The sequence below is a fragment of the Nerophis lumbriciformis genome, linkage group LG20 (assembly GCF_033978685.3).
Source record: "Nerophis lumbriciformis linkage group LG20, RoL_Nlum_v2.1, whole genome shotgun sequence".
In the NCBI taxonomy this organism is placed as follows: Eukaryota; Metazoa; Chordata; class Actinopteri; order Syngnathiformes; family Syngnathidae; genus Nerophis; species Nerophis lumbriciformis.
In genome coordinates, this window is record NC_084567.2 from 16554279 (window position 1) to 16575000 (window position 20722).

The 20722-nt window shown below is 39.6% G+C and overlaps 1 protein-coding gene across 1 annotated transcript in view; it reads right to left on the reverse strand.

Moving 5' to 3' along the window:
* Window positions 1-20722, reverse strand: part of adgrv1 (adhesion G protein-coupled receptor V1) — a 513902-nt gene that overhangs the window by 375404 nt on the left and 117776 nt on the right. The window contains exons 15-18 of the mRNA XM_061980535.1: window positions 8777-8957; window positions 6672-6835; window positions 6476-6599; window positions 4204-4467 (exon numbers count right to left, since the gene is read on the reverse strand). Coding sequence (XP_061836519.1) covers window positions 4204-4467; window positions 6476-6599; window positions 6672-6835; window positions 8777-8957 — 733 coding nt within the window. The remainder of the gene's footprint in view (window positions 1-4203; window positions 4468-6475; window positions 6600-6671; window positions 6836-8776; window positions 8958-20722) is intronic.

A 20722-nucleotide genomic window follows, 5' to 3' on the forward strand; every position in this document is an offset into this window, starting at 1 on the left:
CAAAATGAGCCACAGGGCTAGCCTAAAACAGTAGCATGTTTACAAAAAAATGCTAACACTTAGCATGTATACTAACAATAGCAAGATACTCAGTGGCCTAGTGGTTAGAGTATCCGCCCTGAGATCGGTAGGTTGTGAGTTCAAACCCCAGCCGAGTCATACCAAAGACTATAATATGGGAGCCATTACCTCCCTGCTTGGCACTCAGCATCAAGGGTTGGAATTGGGGGTTAAATCACCAAAAATTATTCCCGGGCGTGGCCACCGCTGCTCCTCACTGCTCCTCTCACCTCCCAGGGGGTGATCAAGGGTGATGGGTCAAATGCAGAGAATAATTTCGCCACACCTAGTGTGTGTGTGACAATCATTGGTACTTTAACTTTAACTTTAATATACCAAGTTATACGACTCAAAGGCTGCGAAAATAGAAAAAAAAGTGTAAAAATAGATGAAAAAGTTAGCAACCCTAAGTTATCTTGCTAGCATGCAATCGTTTGCATGCTAACAGTTAACAAGTGTCAAATACAAAGTTATATGACTCTGGGCTAAACAGTAGCAAAAGCAACTCAAAAAGTTAGCACGCAAATGTTAGCATGCTAGCAAGCTAACGTGAGCATGATAAAAGTTAGCTTGTGTCAAACACCAAGTTATATGACTCTAAGGTGCAGGGCTGCGGAAATAGAAAAAAAAAGTGTAAAAACAGATGATAAAGTGTCAGCTGGAAATATTCGCCATTATAAAAGGTGCGTACCTATTCAATGGACCCATAGCGATTCGTTTTCGGAATGGCGTTGCCATGGTAACACGAAATGTACCCCACTCTCTTGCCCTTACCGAGACCTTTCCGACGGTATAACATATGTGGGTGTTCGTTGGCCGGTTCGTCTCGTATTAAGCGTAAGAGAAACGTGCGGAACAAAAATAATAAAAGTTGAAGTATGAGCAATAATAATTGTCTCAATAGTTGCCTGGTAATGTCTACAGATGAGAATATGGGGAGTAGGAGAGTTGGTTTGCACAAATTATTATTTTCAACACACTTGGCCACTATTTGAGTAAATACGATACATATATGTACATATATACATATACATATATACATATATATATATATATATACATATACATATATACATATATACATATGCATATCTATATATATGTACATATAATCATATACATATATATATATATATATATATATATATATATATATATATATATATATATATATATATATATATATATATATATATATATATGCATATATTCATATACATATATTCATATTCATATACATATATACATATATATACCGTATTTTTCGGAGTATAAGTCGCACCGGAGTATAAGTCGCACCTGCCGAACATGCATAAAAAAACATATTTAAGTCGCACTGGAGTATAAGTCGCATTTTTGGGGGAAATTTGTTTGATAAAAGCCAACACCAAGAATGGACATTTGAAAGGCAATTTAAAATAAATAAAGAATAGTGAACAACAGGCTGAATAAGTGTACGTTATATGAGGCATAAATAACCAACTGAGAACGTGCCTGGTATGTTAACGTAACATATTATGGTAAGAGTCATTCAAATAACTATAACATATAGAACATGCTATACGTTTACCAAACAATCTGTCACTCCTAATCGCTAAATCCCATGAAATCTTATACGTCTAGTCTCTTACGTGAATGAGCTAAATAATATGATTTGATATTTTACGGTAGTGTGTTAATAATTTCACACATAAGTCGCTCCTGAGTATAAGTCGCACCCCCGGCCAAACTATGAAAAAAACTGCGACTTACAGTCCGAAAAATACGGTATACATATATATGTACACATATACATATACATATGATGAGGTGGCGACTTGTCCAGGGTGTACCCCGCCTTCCGCCCGATTGTAGCTGAGATAGGCTCCAGCGCCCCCCGCGACCCCGAAGGGAATAAGCGGTAGAAAATGGATGGATGGAAGGATATATATATATATATATATATATATATATATATATATATATATATATATATATATACATTTATACATATACATATACAGGTAAAAGCCAGTAAATTAGAATATTTTGAAAAACTTGATTTATTTCAGTAATTGCATTCAAAAGGTGTAACTTGTACATTATATTTATTCATTGCACACAGACTGATGCATTCAAATGTTTATTTCATTTAATTTTGATGATTTGAAGTGGCAACAAATGAAAATCCAAAATTCCGTGTGTCACAAAATTAGAATATTACTTAAGGCTAATACAAAAAAGGGATTTTTAGAAATGTTGGCCAACTGAAAAGTATGAAAATGAAAAATATGAGCATGTACAATACTCAATACTTGGTTGGAGCTCCTTTTGCCTCAATTACTGCGTTAATGCGGCGTGGCATGGAGTCGATGAGTTTCTGGCACTGCTCAGGTGTTATGAGAGCCCAGGTTGCTCTGATAGTGGCCTTCAACTCATCTGCTGGTGTCGGTCCACTCTGTTTCCTGAGATCCAGGGTCAACGCAGCCGTCTACCAGCAAGTTTTAGAGCACTTCATGCTTCCTGCTGCTGACCTGCTCTATGGAGATGGAGATTTCAAGTTCCAACAGGACTTGGCGCCTGCACACAGCGCAAAATCTACCCGTGCCTGGTTTACGGACCATGGTATTTTTGTTCTAAATTGGCCCGCCAACTCCCCTGACCTTAGCCCCATAGAAAATCTGTGGGGTATTGTGAAAAGGAAGATGCAGAATGCCAGACCCAAAAACGCAGAAGAGTTGAAGGCCACTATCAGAGCAACCTGGGCTCTCATAACACCTGAGCAGTGCCAGAAACTCATCGACTCCATGCCACGCCGCATTAACGCAGTAATTGAGGCAAAAGGAGCTCCAACCAAGTATTGAGTATTGTACATGCTCATATTTTTCATTTTCATACCTTTCAGTTGGCCAACATTTCTAAAAATCCCTTTTTTGTATTAGCCTTAAGTAATATTCTAATTTTGTGACACACGGAATTTTGGATTTTCATTGGTTGCCACTTCAAATCATCAAAATTAAATGAAATAAACATTTGAATGCATCAGTCTGTGTGCAATGAATAAATATAATGTACAAGTTACACCTTTTGAATGCAATTACTGAAATAAATCAAGTTTTTCAAAATATTCTAATTTACTGGCTTTTACCTGTATGTATATATGTATATATATATATATATATATACATATACATATATATATGTACACATTTTCATATATATATACATATATATGTACACATACACATATACATATAATTGTATATGTATATATGTACACATTAACATATATATATACATATATATGTACACATACACATATACATATAATTGTATATGTATATATGTACACATTAACATATATATATATATATATATATATATATATATATGTATGTACACATATCCATATATATATACATATATATGTACACATACATATACATGTACACATATACATATATATATATATATATATATATATATATATATACATATATATATATACATATATATATATATATATATATATATACATATATATATATATGTATGTATGTATGTATGTATGTATGTATGTACACATATACATATATATACATATATATGTACACATATACATATATATGTATATGTATATGTATATATATATATATATATATATATATGTATGTGTGGGAAAAAAATCACAAGACTATTTCATCTCTACAGGCCTGTTTCATGAGGGGGGTACCCTCAATCGATTGAGGGTACCCCCCCCTCATGAAACAGGCCTGTAGAGATGAAATAGTCTTGTGATTTTTTTCCCACACATACATATATTGCGCTCTACTACGGTATCGAGCACTATTTTTTGGATAACCTTATTAAGACATATATATATATATATATATATATACATACAGTATATATATATATATATATATATATATATATATATATATATATATATATATATATATATATATATATATATATCCATCCATTTTCTACCGCTTGTCCCTTTTGGGGTCGCGGGGGGCGCTGGAGCCTATCTCAGCTGCATTCGGGCGGAAGGCGGGGTACACCCTGGACAAGTCGCCACCTCATCACAGGGCCAACACAGATAGACAGACAACATTCACACTCACATTCACACACATTATAGACATCATGTCTACTCACCAGTGGCATTATACAATTCAATGTAGAAGTGTTCATCTGCTTCTGGTGTGTCGTCGTCCTCTATGGCCACAGAGATGTTCTTCATCCGTTCCCCGATGTCGTACACCAGCAGCGACGCGTCGCCACTCAGCAGGGCGAGGTCATCTGGTGACGCATCACCAAGTTTCACGCGGTACTCCACGGTGCTGACGTAATCCGCTCGACCGGTCCTTACAACCTTGAAGTTCGCTATGCCGCCCTCCTGAAGCCGCACAACGACAGGTTCTTTACAGGGACAAAAAGCAAGGGAGACACAGAGGCGGATGAGAAGGATTGATGAGAACCTCGATTTAGGAACCCCTCTATTTGAGAACTTTTTTGGTTTATGAACTTTTAGGTGGCGCCGATAGTGCCTTTGGTGCGAACCATGTCTCTGTGTAGGAACACTTCATTCATTTTGTGTGCTGCTGCCATTTTGATGACATCACTTCCTGTTTACGCGGTCGGTCGATACTTCAGTGTGTGTTTCTTTTCTCGCCATTCACCAAGTTTTGTCCGTATTGCTTACTCTATATCGGTCTAAAACGCCAACAAGTCAGCCTGGAATAAGGAAGGATTCGCTGTGGACTTATACTTACTCCCCACGTCCCCGTCTCTCTGCCTGTCTTCCCTTCTACGCCTCGTGACGGCACTTCATCTGACGTTCGCGGAAGGCAAGGTAAAAATTATATTGCTTTTTTGCTATTCTGGCAACATGTCTGTTAACATTTTTTGAAAACGCCATAGGGACGTTTGTGTGTGTGTGTGTGTGTGTGCGTGTGTGTGTGTGTGTGTGTGTGTGAGTGTGTGTGTGTGTGTGTGTGCACGCAATGACAATTCAGCTTGCCGTTGTTGTGTTATTTTGATAACGAATAGATAGTTGATCCTTATATAGTGTATATATGTGTAATATATAATGTATATAAACAAATATATACATATTGTATATATAGTAACACTTTAGTATTCACATCGACGTCCCACTGGGGTGAGTTTTTCCTTGCCCTTATGTGGGCTTTGTACCGAGGATGTCGTTGTGGCTTGTGCAGCCCTTTGAGACACTTGTGATTTAGGGCTATATAAATAAACATTGATTGATTGATTGATAGTATGGGGAACATATTCACCATTAATTAGTTGCTTATTAACATTCAAATTAGTAACATATTGGCTCTTAATTAGTCATTATTAAGTATTTATTAATGCCTTATTCTGCAACCAGGAAGCCATTAACTAAGAGTCTTCCCTCAATAACCGCAGAATTATTGCTTATTAGTAACCCTAACCTTAACTCTTATATGTTCCCCTAGTGTCCAAATAACTCTAAGTCTTTGTTACTTTAATAAGCAACTAATTAATGGTGAATATGTTCCCCATACTAAAGTGTTACCATATATATATGTGTGTGTGTATATATATATATATATATATATATATATATATATATATATATATATATATATAGTCAAGGTTTCTGTGGTGTATCCGTTATACAGTGCTCAATACCGGGGTAGAGCGGAATATACGTTAGGTCAGGAAAAAACACAGAGACTATATCATCCCTACAAGCCTGTTTCGCAGGTTTTATAATAAACATAATAATTTTAAAATAAAATCCCCTGACGAGCAGGGAAACCTGCAAAACAGGCTTGTAGTGATATAGCCTCTGTGTTTTTTCCTGACCTAACGTATGTATATATATAAATATAGATTATATAGATTTGCTTTTAATATACATAATATACATACATATATACACGCATATATATACATTATGTATATATACACATACATATATATACATATATATACACATGATACACTCATTGTAGTGTATTCAAAGTGTGCATTATTTTACTAAAATATGGACTTTTGTCGTGGCTAGAACCAATTATTTATGTTTACATTGTTGCTTCAGGGGAACTATGCTTTACTATACGGATTTCTCAATTTACGAACCATGTTCAACAACCAATTAAGTTTGTAAATGTGGGATCTGAGCCGAGGATGTCGTTGTGGCTTGACCAGCCCTTTGAGACACTTGTGATTTAGGGCTATATAAATAAACTTTGATTGATTAATTGATTGAAATCGAGGTTCCACTGTAAATACATTCCAACAGATATAAAAAATAAAACATCAACATTTTTCATTTTATTGTATATATGTATATATATTTTTTGTAATTTATTATGTATTTTATTATTAGTTTTTGTTATTTGTATTCATTTACATGACAACAGATAGTTCTTACCAGAAAAGTAGACAGGGTCATCGTTATTTCTAATGTGTAGATTGGCAGTGACACTGTGTCCCAGCCTCGCTCCGCCATTCGCGTTCACCAAAGTGACGGTGAAATTTTCCATGCCTTCAGGAATCTAGGACCACAAACTGCACGGTTAACTCCTGGCAGCAACTTCTGTCATTTTACGTTAACTTCCTCAGTGCACCTCGTCAGGTAAAGACAGAAGAGTGAGGTTTTTGAGTTGTTCCCCCTCCTTGAAGGTGATGTTTCCCTGGATGGGGCTGACATCTTCGGACGCAGCTGGCTCAAGGATCCAAGAAACCGACACCTCTCCGAAGAAACCCCGGTTTCGCTTGACAGAATAGATTGCTGCAAAACATGTATCGAGTATTGCGACTGAACACATGTTCCATGACCAGGGTTCGTACACCTTTTCCATGGCCAAATTCTAGCACTTTTTAAGGACTTTCCAGATCAATTTTCCAGTTTTTCCAGTACCCTTCAAAAGGCGAAAACCAGTGTGAATCAATCCCTAGCCTTGTTGTTTGAGGTCAACAAATGCTGTCTTTAGAAAAATCTGCTAAAAGCTAAGCCTAACATCGAACCAGCAGTTATCATTAACTGAATGGGGCATAGAAAATGAAGCAGTGTGACTATTCAATGTCATTGGTGTTTGCAAACGTGTCTCCATTTGTGTTGTTTTTCAAATTTCTTGTTCTTAAATGATAAATGATAAATGGGTTGTACTTGTATAGCGCTTTTCTACCTTCAAGGTACTCAAAGCGCTTTGACACTACTTCCACATTTACCCATTCACACACACATTCACACACTGATGGAGGGAGCTGCCATGCAAGGCGCTAACCAGCACCCATCAGGAGCAAGGGTGAAGTGTCTTGCTCAGGACACCAACAGACATGACGAGGTTGGTACTAGGTGGGGATTGAACCAGGGACCCTCGGGTCGCGCACGGCCATTCTTCCACTGCGCCACGCCGTCCCTTATTCTTATTCTTATTCTTACTTACAGCACTCAATGATATCGAACAGCACGGATTGATTCACACCGTCTTTGTGCTTGTAAACTGCGTAATGTGATATAAATACACGCACCCTGAAAATGTCAATTTCACTCATTTATTAACAAAACTGTCCCACATTAATATAAGGATAATAAATTAAAGGAAACATATTTTGTTTCACCTCAGTCACCTTTCATTAAGCATATTTAGCCTTATAACTGTGGCTATGATAAGAAAGTAACAATAAGAGAAACGTTAACTTTTTTTGCTTTCACTAAGGTAGCCAGACAAGTTAAGTATACAACGAAAATAATAGAGCAAGAAACGTACACAACCATGTTGTGTAAAAACTACAAAATCATTCATGTTAACTCGACTCTAAGTTGTGAAAAAGGTTACAAATGATACATTACATGACCTTCACAGTACAAACAAGTCCAATAATGTAACCATTTTAATGCAATTAACCAAAACGAGAAAATGCAACTTGTTTGCTTTAACTGAGGTAGTCAGACAAGTTAAATAGACAACCAAAATAATGGAGCAAAAAATACATCGAACCATGTTGGATTTTAAAGTAAAAGTTAAAGTACCAATGATTGTCATACACACACGAGGTGTGGTGAAATGATTCTTTGCATTTGACCTATCCCCTTGATCACCCCCTGGGAGGTGAGGGGAGCAGTGGGCAGCAGTGGTGGCCGCGCCCGGGAATCATTTTTGGTGATTTAACCCCCAATTCCAACCCTTGATGCTGAGTGCCAAGCAGGGAGGTAATGGCTCCCATTTTTAAAGTCTTTGGTATGACTCGGCCGGGGTTTTGAACTCACAACCTACCGATCATAGGGAGGACACTCTAACCACTAGGCCACTTTTTGAATACTTTGCAGCAGGCTGCATGTGGATTTGGTCCACGTTTAATCCAAAGTTTGTATTTGTCATTTTCCATCCAATGTTCATTAAAACGACAACCTCCCGGCAGATGCACCACTGTCCTCTTGGGGGGGGCGACACTGAGCCGTATATACATGACAACAACATAATGTAAAGGCTTGTGCAAAACCAACAGATCAAGCGTGGAGCTTTCGTTTTTAAGGAAACGCATTGATTTTTTTTTTTTCATTTTAGAATTAGCCTATTGAGACAGACATAGAAATATGATGAACATTTCCAAGCATTTACAAGCACTTCACCCAAAATCCAAGCATTTTCAAGGTTTTTAAGCACCTGTACGAAACCCTGCATGACTCATTCCAATTCAAGATGTAAAAGGCGCTACTCCAAAGTACCTTGGTGTGTCTCAGCGCCTTTGCTCTCACTGATGACCACTGCTGCTCCTGATTGCAGGAACTCGATGACCCCGAAGGGATCGTCATTCCTCCTCACCGTGACGTTGACCTCCGTGTGGCTGCCGAGGCGACTGGGCGGACTGCTATGGCTGCTAAGTACCACCGAGAAAGTCTCGTCCAGCTGAGAAAACACAACAATGCATTTGAGGAATAAAAGAAACATTAACGACAACTTTTAAAAAACACAAATTATTTTGCTTTTTGTCAATTTGGTGTTGTTGTATTTAGTCAGTGTTTCCCATACATTCATATACCTGTGGTGGACCAACACAAGAAACACATTTTGAAAAAAAAAACAACAAAAAACGCATAAGGCTCTTTAGCACCGCCCTAGTGTATTAAGGTACAAGTAAAGGAGCCATGTAACTGTATTATGGCACACGTATAAGACATGTAACTGTATTATGGTACAAGTATAAGACATGTAACTGTATTATGGTACAAGTAAAGGAGCCATGTAACTGTATTATGGTTCACGTATAAGACATGTAACTGTATTATGGTACAAGTATAAGACATGTAACTGTATTATGGTATAAGTATAAGACATGTAACTGTATTATGGTACAAGTATAAGACATGTAACTGTATTATGGTACAAGTATAAGACATGTAACTGTATTATGGTACAAGTGTAAGACATGTAACTGTATTATGGTACAAGTAGAAGAGCCATGTAACTGTATTATGGTACAAGTATAAGACATGTAACTGTATTATGGTACAAGTATAAGACATGTAACTGTATTATGGTACAAGTATAAGACATGTAACTGTATTATGGTACAAGTGTAAGACATGTAACTGTATTATGGTACAAGTAGAAGAGCCATGTAACTGCATTATGGTACAAGTATAAGACATGTAACTGTATTATGGTACAAGTAGAAGAGCCATGTAACTGTATTATGGTACAAGTAAAAGAGCCATGTAACTGTATTATGGTACAAGTATAAGACATGTAACTGTATTATGGTACAAGTATAAGACATGTAACTGTATTACGGTACAAGTAGAAGAGCCATGTAACTGTATTATGGTACAAGTATAAGACATGTAACTGTATTACGGTACAAGTAGAAGAGCCATGTAACTGTATTATGGTACAAGTAGAAGAGCCATGTAACTGTATTATGGTACAAGTAGAAGAGCCATGTAACTATTATGGTGTATTATGGTACAAGTATAAGAGCCATGTAACTGTACGGTGTATTATGGTACATGTATAAGAGCCATGTAACTGTATTATGGTACAAGTATAAGACATGTAACTGTATTACGGTACAAGTAGAAGAGCCATGTAACTGTATTATGGTACAAGAACAAGACATGTAATTGTATTATGGTACAAGTATAAGAGCCATGTAACTGTATTATGGTACAAGAACAAGACATGTAACTGTATTATGGTACAAGTATAAGAGCCATGTAACTGTATTATGGTACAAGAATAAGACATGTAACTGTATTATGGTACAAGTATAAGAGCCATGTAACTGTATTATGGTACAAGTATAAGACATGTAACTGTATTATGGTACAAGTAGAAGAGCCATGTAACTGTATTATGGTACAAGTAGAAGAGCCATGTAACTATTATGGTGTATTATGGTACAGGTATAAGAGCCATGTAACTGTATTATGGTCAGTGTTGGGTTAGTTACTGAAAACCAGTAACTAGTTACAGTTACTAGTTACTTTATTTCAAAAGTAACTCAGTTACTAACTCAGTTACTTACACCAAAAAGTAATGCGTTACTGTGAAAAGTAACTATTTAGTTACTTCTTTTTTTCTTCTTTTTTTTTTAAAGCTCCCATTAATGCCCTTTTTGCCTTCATTTCAGTACTGTTATTGCACTGGAGAATAATACAATCTGTTGATCAACTTGACATACATTTTTATTTTCCTTTTAACATAATTAATGAAAAACAGTGCAACATAAAAAGGCATTCCTCCTTTCTTTAAACTTGGACCAATGACCATGAATAAAAAACAAGTTAAAGTGCAACATAAGAAGGCACATCATCTTCCTTGAAACATAAAGCCTGACATCTGGAGTGATGCTGCTGTCTTCCACACTTGGAGCCATGGATTGTAGAATACTTGTTTTCAGTGGCAGGATCATTGACACAGATGGTGAAGTTTCAGTGCTCAGTAGAGATGGAACACTTTTGAGGGGTTTAAGCACCTGGAGGACCTCACCTGCCACTCTCACATCATCATCAGACAGGGTGACATTTGTCTTCAGGGTGTTGTGGGTCAATGCAGAGTATATAGCTGCCTGCTGCTCCAACATATCATAAGTGGAGTTCCACCTCGTTGGGACATCATGTATGAGCTTATGATTAGGCAGCTTTAGCATTTCTTGCTTTGTCTTAAGCACATGAGCAGCTGTTGTGCTTGGGTGGAAGTAAGAAACCTTCCTGATCCTCCCAAAGAGGCGCTCCATCCTATTGACTGAGATTCCCTTCTGTGATGCCAAATTCACTACATGTGCAAAGCACCTATCTGTGGTCCCAGTCCTGCCTCATTCTCTGTAATTATTTGATTTTTGGCATTATCACGTGTGACTGGGATATCTTTATCTTCCAGTCCTCCACTGCTTGTGTCAGTACCTGCGCAAAGTGACTCTCGTAGAGGGGGCGTGTTTTCTCATCTCCCAGTCTGCTGTGATGAAGTGAGCGCTTATAGTTCCGCTGGACGTCCACCCGTCTGTCATGAGCGCAACAGATGATGCTCGGGATAGTTCATCCACAACTTTTTTCTTCTCCTGCTCATAAAGATCTGGCACAATCTTATTGCTGAAGTGGGTGCGCGACGGGATGTCGTAACGTGGTTCAAGCACGTTCAGCATGTGTTTAAAACCCTTGTTTTGCACAACCGAGTCTGCACTTATAAACACACCGATTCAATGGCGGGGGCGTTCAAGCTCCTCCGTTACTCCGCTCGCCATGACCACGCTGTGTGTGGACTGAACGTGCCAACAACTTTTTTTCCCCACACCCACACCCACACACACATAGACCGCGCCTCTTTTCTTCTCTCCGGCTTGTGACAGAGGAAGATTCAGAAGAACGACACCGCAGCGCTTCTGTTTCAAGCCGATACTACATCAAAAGTAACGTAAAATAACGCAGTAACGCATCATGTAGTAACGGTAACTAAATTACTGAATAAAAAAAAATAACGCGTTAGATTACTAGTTTGTGACGACCGGGGCGCATTGTGATGCGGGGTTCGTTCTCTCAGGAATGCAGACGGGCGTCAGACACAGCGTGCAGGTAAGAGAGTATTTATTTAATAATAACTTGTACTGGAAAAAAGAAAAGGGTGCTCATAGCACATAAGGCAAAAAACTAAAAGAGCTAGCATGGGAGCTAGAAGGTAAAAAAAAAAAGAAGTTTAGCATGGAAGCTAACAGGTACAGAGCCGGAACAAAAGTCGTCAACTGTTGCACGAAAACAAACTACGAAGCCAGAACGAATGACAGGGAGGACAGACTTAAATAATAATGTCAGTGATGACAAACAGGTGCGTGTCGGGAACAAACGCGGCAGGTGAAAATAATAAGCAGCCATGGCAACAAACTCAGGTGTACAAAACAGGTACTCAAGGAGTTCAAAACTAACCAAAAACACAAGTATCTTGAAAACGTAAATAAAAAATATGATCCGGGCAGCGGATCACAACAGTACCCCTGTCCTCTTAAGGGACAGATTCCAGATGTCCCTTTGAAAAACTAAAACCCCCCCAACTATAACAAAGTTCAAGAGTCCAGGGAGGGTGGAGGGAGGATTTGGCGGAGGGTCGCCAGGTCACATGTCCCCGAATCCACCGGGGACGAGTCAGGTGGCGGCGGCGAATGGAACGGCGCTGCCGGAGGCGAGGCGGGCGACCACGGAAAGGCCACATTTGTGGCTGCCGAGAAGGTGGACGTGAGTGGCGCCAGAAGTTCAGCAGCCGGAGAGTTCTGCGACTACGTCTCGGGTGTCGCTGCTGTTTGCGCCACTGGCGTCCATACTCTAACCTCCGAGAGCGCCGCTTGCGCCGCCAGACCACCCGAGGTCGCTGAGACGACGAGGAGAGAGCAGACGTTGCCGTGGAAGCAGGAGGAAGCGTCGTCGTCGCCGTGGAAGCAGGAGGAAGCGTCGTCGTCGCCGTGGAAACAGGAGGCGTCGTCGTCGCCATGGAAACAGGAGGCGGCGTCGTCGCCGTGGAAACAGGAGGCGTCGTCGCCGTGGAAGCAGGAGGCGTCGTCGCCGTGGAAGCAGGAGGCGCCGTCGCCGTGGAAGCAGGAGGCGCCGTTGCCGTGGAAGCAGGAGGCGCCGTCGCCGTGGAAGCAGGAGGCGCCGTCGCCGTGGAAGCAGGAGGCGCCGTCGCCGTGGAAGCAGGAGGCGCCGTCGCCGTGTAAGCAGGAGGCGCCGTCGCCGTGGAAGCAGGAGGCGCCGTCGCCGTGGAAGCAGGAGGCGCCGTCGCCGTGGAAGCAGGAGGCGCCGTCGCCATGGAAGCAGGAGGCGCCGTCGCCATGGAAGCAGGAGGCGCCGTCGCCATGGAAGCAGGAGGCGCCGTCGCCATGGAAGCAGGAGGCGCCGTCGCCATGGAAGTAGGAGGCGCCGTCGGCGTGGGCGGAGCAGGCGGCTCGTCTGTCGGCGTGGGCGGAGCCAGAGGCGGAGCAGGCGGCTCGTCTGTCGGCGTGGGCGGAGCCAGAGGCGGAGCAGGCGGCTCGTCTGTCGGCGTGGGCGGAGCCAGAGGCGGAGCAGGCGGCTCGTCTGTCGGCGTGGGCGGAGCAGGCGGCTCGTCTGTCGGCGTGGGCGGAGCAGGCAACGGAGTATCTGCGGGTGGTGAATGTCTCAGCTGGACTGCTGCGTTGGCCGTAGGTGGAATCATCACCTGCAGCGCGGAGAGTATACTGCCCAGCTGTCTCTCCAAAACATCAAGGCGGGCGTCTTGGCGTTCCGCCATGGCATTGACGCAAGCCCCAAGAACGCCAAACTGTTCCACCTGTTGTCCAAGTTGTTTGGCCTGTTGGTGCAATGCCCTTTTTACTTGGTCGGTCACTGCGGGGTTTCGTGTGCTTTGCAGCGATGGAGCAGGAGGTGGAGAGGATGGTGTTTGCAGGACCACCAGGGTTGATGGTGGCGTCAGAGTGGCGGGCGTCCGGGCTGTCGTTGTCGTTGCCGTGGAAACAGGTGCTGGTACGGAAACCAGACTTGGAGTCGGTGCTGGTGCGGAAACCAGCCTTGGAGCAGGAGGTTGTGGCTTAGCACGCCGAAGATCTGGTGGCGGAGGTCGGCATGGAGGTTTGGGCTTGGCTGGGTGCTGCTGTGCCCGCCCACTAGCAAAGCACCCAGTACTAGCCCCCCCCTCAAGAAGCGGATCCCAGACGCGTCTTGTGCAGTCTGGAACAGTCTTTAGGGGTGGGAAGGAGGAGGTGAGGAGGGGGGTAGGCTCCTCCCCTTTTAAATGTCCAAATTGTCTATTCATCTCCCCAATATGGGACTGTCGGGATGACCAGGAGGGAGAAAACAGAGGAGTGGGCGGAGTTTGAGCCCTAGGGGGTGGGGCCAAAGTAATTGGGGGCGGAGCTTGAAAACCAGAATGTGACTGGTACTGACTAGACTTATAATTAACAAAAATGTCCTGATAGTATTTAATTGTTGAATTAAAGTCATTTGGAGGCGGCTGACAGAAAGAATTGACTGAATTTAAAAAAATGTCTTCGTCTATGACGTCATCACCAGTGGACGGGATGACGTCATCCGCGCGGGTCTCCAGCTGACTGACAGCCCAATCAGTGAACTGTTTGGCAAAGTGAGTGATGGGATTACCAAACATCGGCGGAGGGGAATCATGGGCTGGTTGGCTGTGTTTCGGAGGGAAGAATTGCGGGGGTGGCGCGTCTCTGTCGCGAGCTGAAGCCGTCTTGTGCGACTTCCGCCTTCGCTGACGCGTGCGAGCGGGCTGAGAGCGGACCTCCCCGGGCCAGATGGAGTCGATCGGGACCAGAACACCTCCAGGTCCCCATATTATCTCCTCATCTGGAGAACAGCGGAGCGTCTCTGCTTCCATCGCTCGGAGGACCATCCACGCACCTTCATACACCTCCGTCAAGCCCGTAGCGAAATAACTTTTTGCTGGCTTCGTACTGTGACGACCGGGGCGCATTGTGATGCGGGGTTCGTTCTCTCAGGAATGCAGACGGGCGTCAGACACAGCGTGCAGGTAAGAGAGTATTTATTTAATAATAACTTATACTGGAAAAAAGAAAAGGGTGCTCATAGCACATAAGGCAAAAAACTAAAAGAGCTAGCATGGGCGCTAGAAGGTAAAAAAAAAAGAAGTTTAGCATGGAAGCTAACAGGTACAGAGCCGGAACAAAAGTCGTCAACTGTTGCACGAAAACAAACTACGAAGCCAGAACGAATGACAGGGAGGACAGACTTAAATAATAATGTCAGTGATGACAAACAGGTGCGTGTCGGGAACAAACGCGGCAGGTGAAAATAATAAGCAGCCATGGCAACAAACTCAGGTGTACAAAACAGGTACTCAAGGAGTTCAAAACTAACCAAAAACACAAGTATCTTGAAAACGTAAATAAAAAATATGATCCGGGCAGCGGATCACAACAGCGTTAGTCCCAACACTGATTATGGTACAAGTAGAAGACATGTAACTGTATTATGGTACAAGAATAAGACATGTAACTGTATTATGGTACAAGAATAAGACATGTAACTGTATTATGGTACAAGTAGAAGAGCCATGTAACTGTATTATGGTACAAGTATAAGACATGTAACTGTATTATGGTACAAGTATAAGACATGTAACTGTATTATGGTACAAGTAGAAGAGCCATGTAACTGTATTATGGTACAAGTAGAAGAGCCATGTAACTGTATTATGGTACAAGTATAAGACATGTAACTGTATTATGGTACAAGTAGAAGACATGTAACTGTATTATGGTACAAGTATAAGAGCCATGTAACTGTATTATGGTACAAGTATAAGACATGTAACTGTATTATGGTACAAGTAGAAGAGCCATGTAACTGTATTATGGTACAAGTAGAAGAGCCATGTAACTGTATTATGGTACAAGTATAAGACATGTAACTGTATTATGGTACAAGTAGAAGACATGTAACTGTATTATGGTACAAGTAGAAGAGCCATGTAACTGTATTATGGTACAAGTATAAGACATGTAACTGTATTATGGTACAAGAATAAGACATGTAACTGTATCATGGTACAATAATAAGACATGTAACTGTATTATGGTACAAGTATAAGAGCCATGTAACTGTATTATGGTGCAAGTATAAGACATGTAACTGTATTATGGTACAAGTAGAAGACATGTAACTGTATTATGGTACAAGTAGAAGAGCCATGTAACTGTATTATGGTACAAGTAGAAGAGCCATGTAACTGTATTATGGTACAAGTATAAGACATGTAACTGTATTATGGTACAAGTAGAAGACATGTAACTGTATTATGGTACAAGTATAAGAGCCATGTAACTGTATTATGGTACAAGTATAAGACATGTAACTGTATTATGGTACAAGTAGAAGAGCCATGTAACTGTATTATGGTACAAGTAGAAGAGCCATGTAACTGTATTATGGTACAAGTAGGAGAGCCATGTAACTGTATTATGGTACAAGTAGAAGAGCCATGTAACTGTATTATGGTACAAGTATAAGACATGTAACTGTATTATGGTACAAGTAGAAGACATGTAACTGTATTATGGTACAAGTATAAGAGCCATGTAACTGTATTATGGTACAAGTATAAGACATGTAACTGTATTATGGTACAAGTAGAAGAGCCATGTAACTGTATTATGGTACAAGTAGAAGAGCCATGTAACTGTATTATGGTACAAGTATAAGACATGTAACTGTATTATGGTACAAGTAGAAGAGCCATGTGACTGTATTATGGTACAAGTAGAAGAGCCATGTAACTATTATGGTGTATTATGGTACAAGTATAAGAGCCATGTAACTGTACGGTGTATTATGGTACATGTATAAGAGCCATGTAACTGTATTATGGTACAAGTATAAGACATGTAACTGTATTACGGTACAAGTAGAAGAGCCATGTAACTGTATTATGGTACAAGAACAAGACATGTAACTGTATTATGGTACAAGTATAAGACATGTAACTGTATTACGGTACAAGTAGAAGAGCCATGTAACTGTATTATGGTACAAGAACAAGACATGTAACTGTATTATGGTACAAGTAGAAGAGCCATGTAACTGTATTATGGTACAAGAACAAGACATGTAACTGTATTATAGTACAAGTATAAGAGCCATGTAACTGTATTATGGTACAAGAATAAGACATGTAACTGTATTATGGTACAAGTATAAGAGCCATGTAACTGTATTATGGTACAAGTATAAGACATGTAACTGTATTATGGTACAAGTAGAAGAGCCATGTAACTGTATTATGGTACAAGTAGAAGAGCCATGTAACTATTATGGTGTATTATGGTACAAGTATAAGAGCCATGCAACTGTATTATGGTACAAGTATAAGACATGTAACTGTATTATGGTACAAGAATAAGACATGTAACTGTATTATGGTACCAGTATAAGACATGCAACTGTATTATAGTACAAGTATAAGACATGTAACTGTATTATGGTACAAGTAGAAGAGCCATGTAACTGTACTATTGTACAAGTAGAAGAGCCATGATAAATAATAGTGTGCTAATGTTAGCATAATTAAACGCCAGTGTTAGCATGCTAACATAGAAACAGTTAGCATACTTACAAGATTGTGCCAAGTCTCAAAATCCATGATTTTTAAGTTTTAACGTACAAATTAACTTTAAAAAAGTGAAGGTTGTTTTAAAGGCAAATGCAAAACTAATTGAAAACAAAAAATAGTGTGCTAATGTTAGCATAGTGAATTGCTAGTGTTAGCATGCTAACAGAGAAACAGTTAACATACTTAAAAGTTTGTGGCAAGTCTCAAAATCCATGATTTTTAAGTTTAAACGTACAAATTAACTTTAAAAAAGTAAACGTCGTTTTAAAGGCAAATGCAAAACTAATTGAAAAAAAAAAATAGTGTGTTAATCTTAGCACAATAAAATGCTAGTGATAGCATGCTAACATAGAAACAGTTAGAATACTGACAAGATTGTGACTAGAATCAAAATCCATGATTTTTAAGTTTAAAGGTACAAATTAGGTTAAAAAAAAGTTAAAGACGTTTTAAAGGAAAATACAAAACTAATTGAAAATAAAAAATAGTGTGCTAATCTTAGCATAATAAAATGCTAGTGATAGCATGCAAACATAGAAACAGTTAAAATACTGACAAGATTGTGACTAGAATCAAAATCCATGATTTTTAAGTTTAAATGTAAATATTAACTTTTAAAAAAGTTAACGTTTTAAAGGCAAATGCAAAACTAATTAAAAATAAATAATCGTGTGCTAATGTTAGCATAATGAAATGCTAGTGTTAGCATGCTAACATAGAAACAGTTAGCATACTTACAAGATTGTGCCAAGTCTCAAAATCCATGATTTAAGTTTTAACGTACAAATTAACTTTAAAAATGTTAAAGTCGTTTTAAAGGCAAATGCAAAACTAATTGAAAACAAAAAAATAGTGTGCTAATGTTAGCATAGTGAAATACTAGTGTTAGCATGCTAACATAGAAACAGTTAACATACTTAAAAGTTTGTGACAAGTCTCAAAATCCATCATTTTTAAGTTTAAACGTACAAATTAACTTTAAAAAAGTTAACAGTGTTAAAGGCAAATGCAAAACTAATTGAAAATAAAAAATAGTGTGCTAATCTTAGCATAATAAAATGCTAGGCTTAGCATGCTAACAAAGAAACAGCTAGCATACTTACAAGATTGTGCCAAGTATCAAAAACCATGAATTTTAAGTTTAAACGTATAAATTAACTAGAATGCTAACGTTAGCATTCTACCATGGAAAAAGTTAGCATACTTTCAAGATCAGACTCAGAATAAGCTTTATTGGCCAAGTATGTTTAACACACAAGGAATCTGACTTGGTAGGCTGTGCTCTCTTGTTCAATGTAAAAAATAAAAATATTAACGAAGAACTAAAAATATAAACACGTACTTAAATAACTAATATGTGCAAAGCTAATCAACAATAGCGCAGTGTTGAAAAGAGCAAAGCAAAAAGATGATGACTTGAACGTGAGTTAGTACATTCACAGTGACAGATTAGTTCCAGAGTTATTCCACAGCGTTCAAGATAGCACCAAGTAAAGATATCCATGAATTTTAGGTTGAAACGTACAAAATTAGCCAAAACGCTAGCATAAGACATTCTCGTAGTTTTTACATTTTCTGTGTTTCTTGCATTGAACAAAGAGAGCAAAGTCTACCAAGTCAAAGTCCTCATGGGTTAATAATACTTGGCCAATAAAGCTGATTCGGATTAGCATTCTATTATTTGTTATTATTTATTTATATCCTTTAATTTTTAATCTGTCCTAACCAGCCACTCCGGTAAATCATAATGTTGATGTAGATGCTCATGATTTACTTTACAAAAGAAATTGGGGGAAATTTCTCTTGTTGCAAAAAACCCCAAAAACATTTCATTGTTAGCATGTTTTTGTTAGAATGCTAACATGGGAACAGTTAGCATGAAACTATATGTTGATGCTATTAACACAGAGTTGGCTTTAAATATATGTATCACGTTTTAAACATTTTAAAAAGTACATGCGCCACAGACATTTATGTAAAGGATATGATGGCGCCATCGTGGCGTTTCCCACCTAGGCTTTCAGTGATGTCCCATTTAGTCCGACTTTAATAAATACCCCTCAAAATACCATCCATTTATGTCACCACATGACCACGGCTGGAGAAATGCTATATAGAAACACACTTGTGCACTACTGGTCATTGAATCACCTCAACAGTGTACAAAACAGGCGGTATTTCGGCACATTTAAAAATCAATCAACCCGCATCAGCATTTAAAACATACCTTACGTGGTACTGTCAAAATTAAAAAAAATTGTAAAGAACATATTAATGTGGAAAAATAAATAAATAAAATATTTGAGCTTTTTCTTTCTGAGTTAAAAAAGTGAGAACCGATGATTTCAGGTATGGCTCCGGTGCCCCTTCCTGCTTTTCGCAAATTACAACTTGTGATCACTTGGGAGCAACAAGCGAAAATCCAATCACACTCACGTTTAGCGTAAGGCTACCTAGATGGGCTACTGTCAACAACTCGTGATCTGATTGGCTATCGCAACTGTCTATCAACTGTCTATCCGGCAGAATTCATACAGCGCTGGCAACAAGCTGGCTGAATTCTGATTGGATAAAAGCTCTAACGTAAAAACAAGCAACACTGGAGCCTAATAAGAAATGAAGAGAATATGATGAATACTTTATGGAAAGTACACTATATTGCCAAAAGTATTAGGCCACCTGCCTTGACTCAATTATGAACTTGAAGTGCCATCCCATTCCTAACCCATAGGGTTCAATATGATGTCGGTCCACCTTTTGCAGCTATTACAGCTTCAACTCTTCTGGGAAGGCTGTCCACAAGGTTGCGGAGTGTGTTTCTAGGAATTTTCCACCATACTTCCAAAAGCGCATTGGTGAGGTCACACACTGATGTTGGTGGAGAAGGCCTGACTCTCAGTCTCCGTTCTAATTCATCCCAAAGGTGTTGTATCGGGTTCAGGTCAGGACTCTGTACAGGCCAGTCAAGTTCATCCACACCAGACTCTGTCATCCATGTCTCTATGGACCTTGCTTTGTGCACTGGTGCACAGTCATGTTGGAAGAGGAAGGGGTCCGCTCCAAAC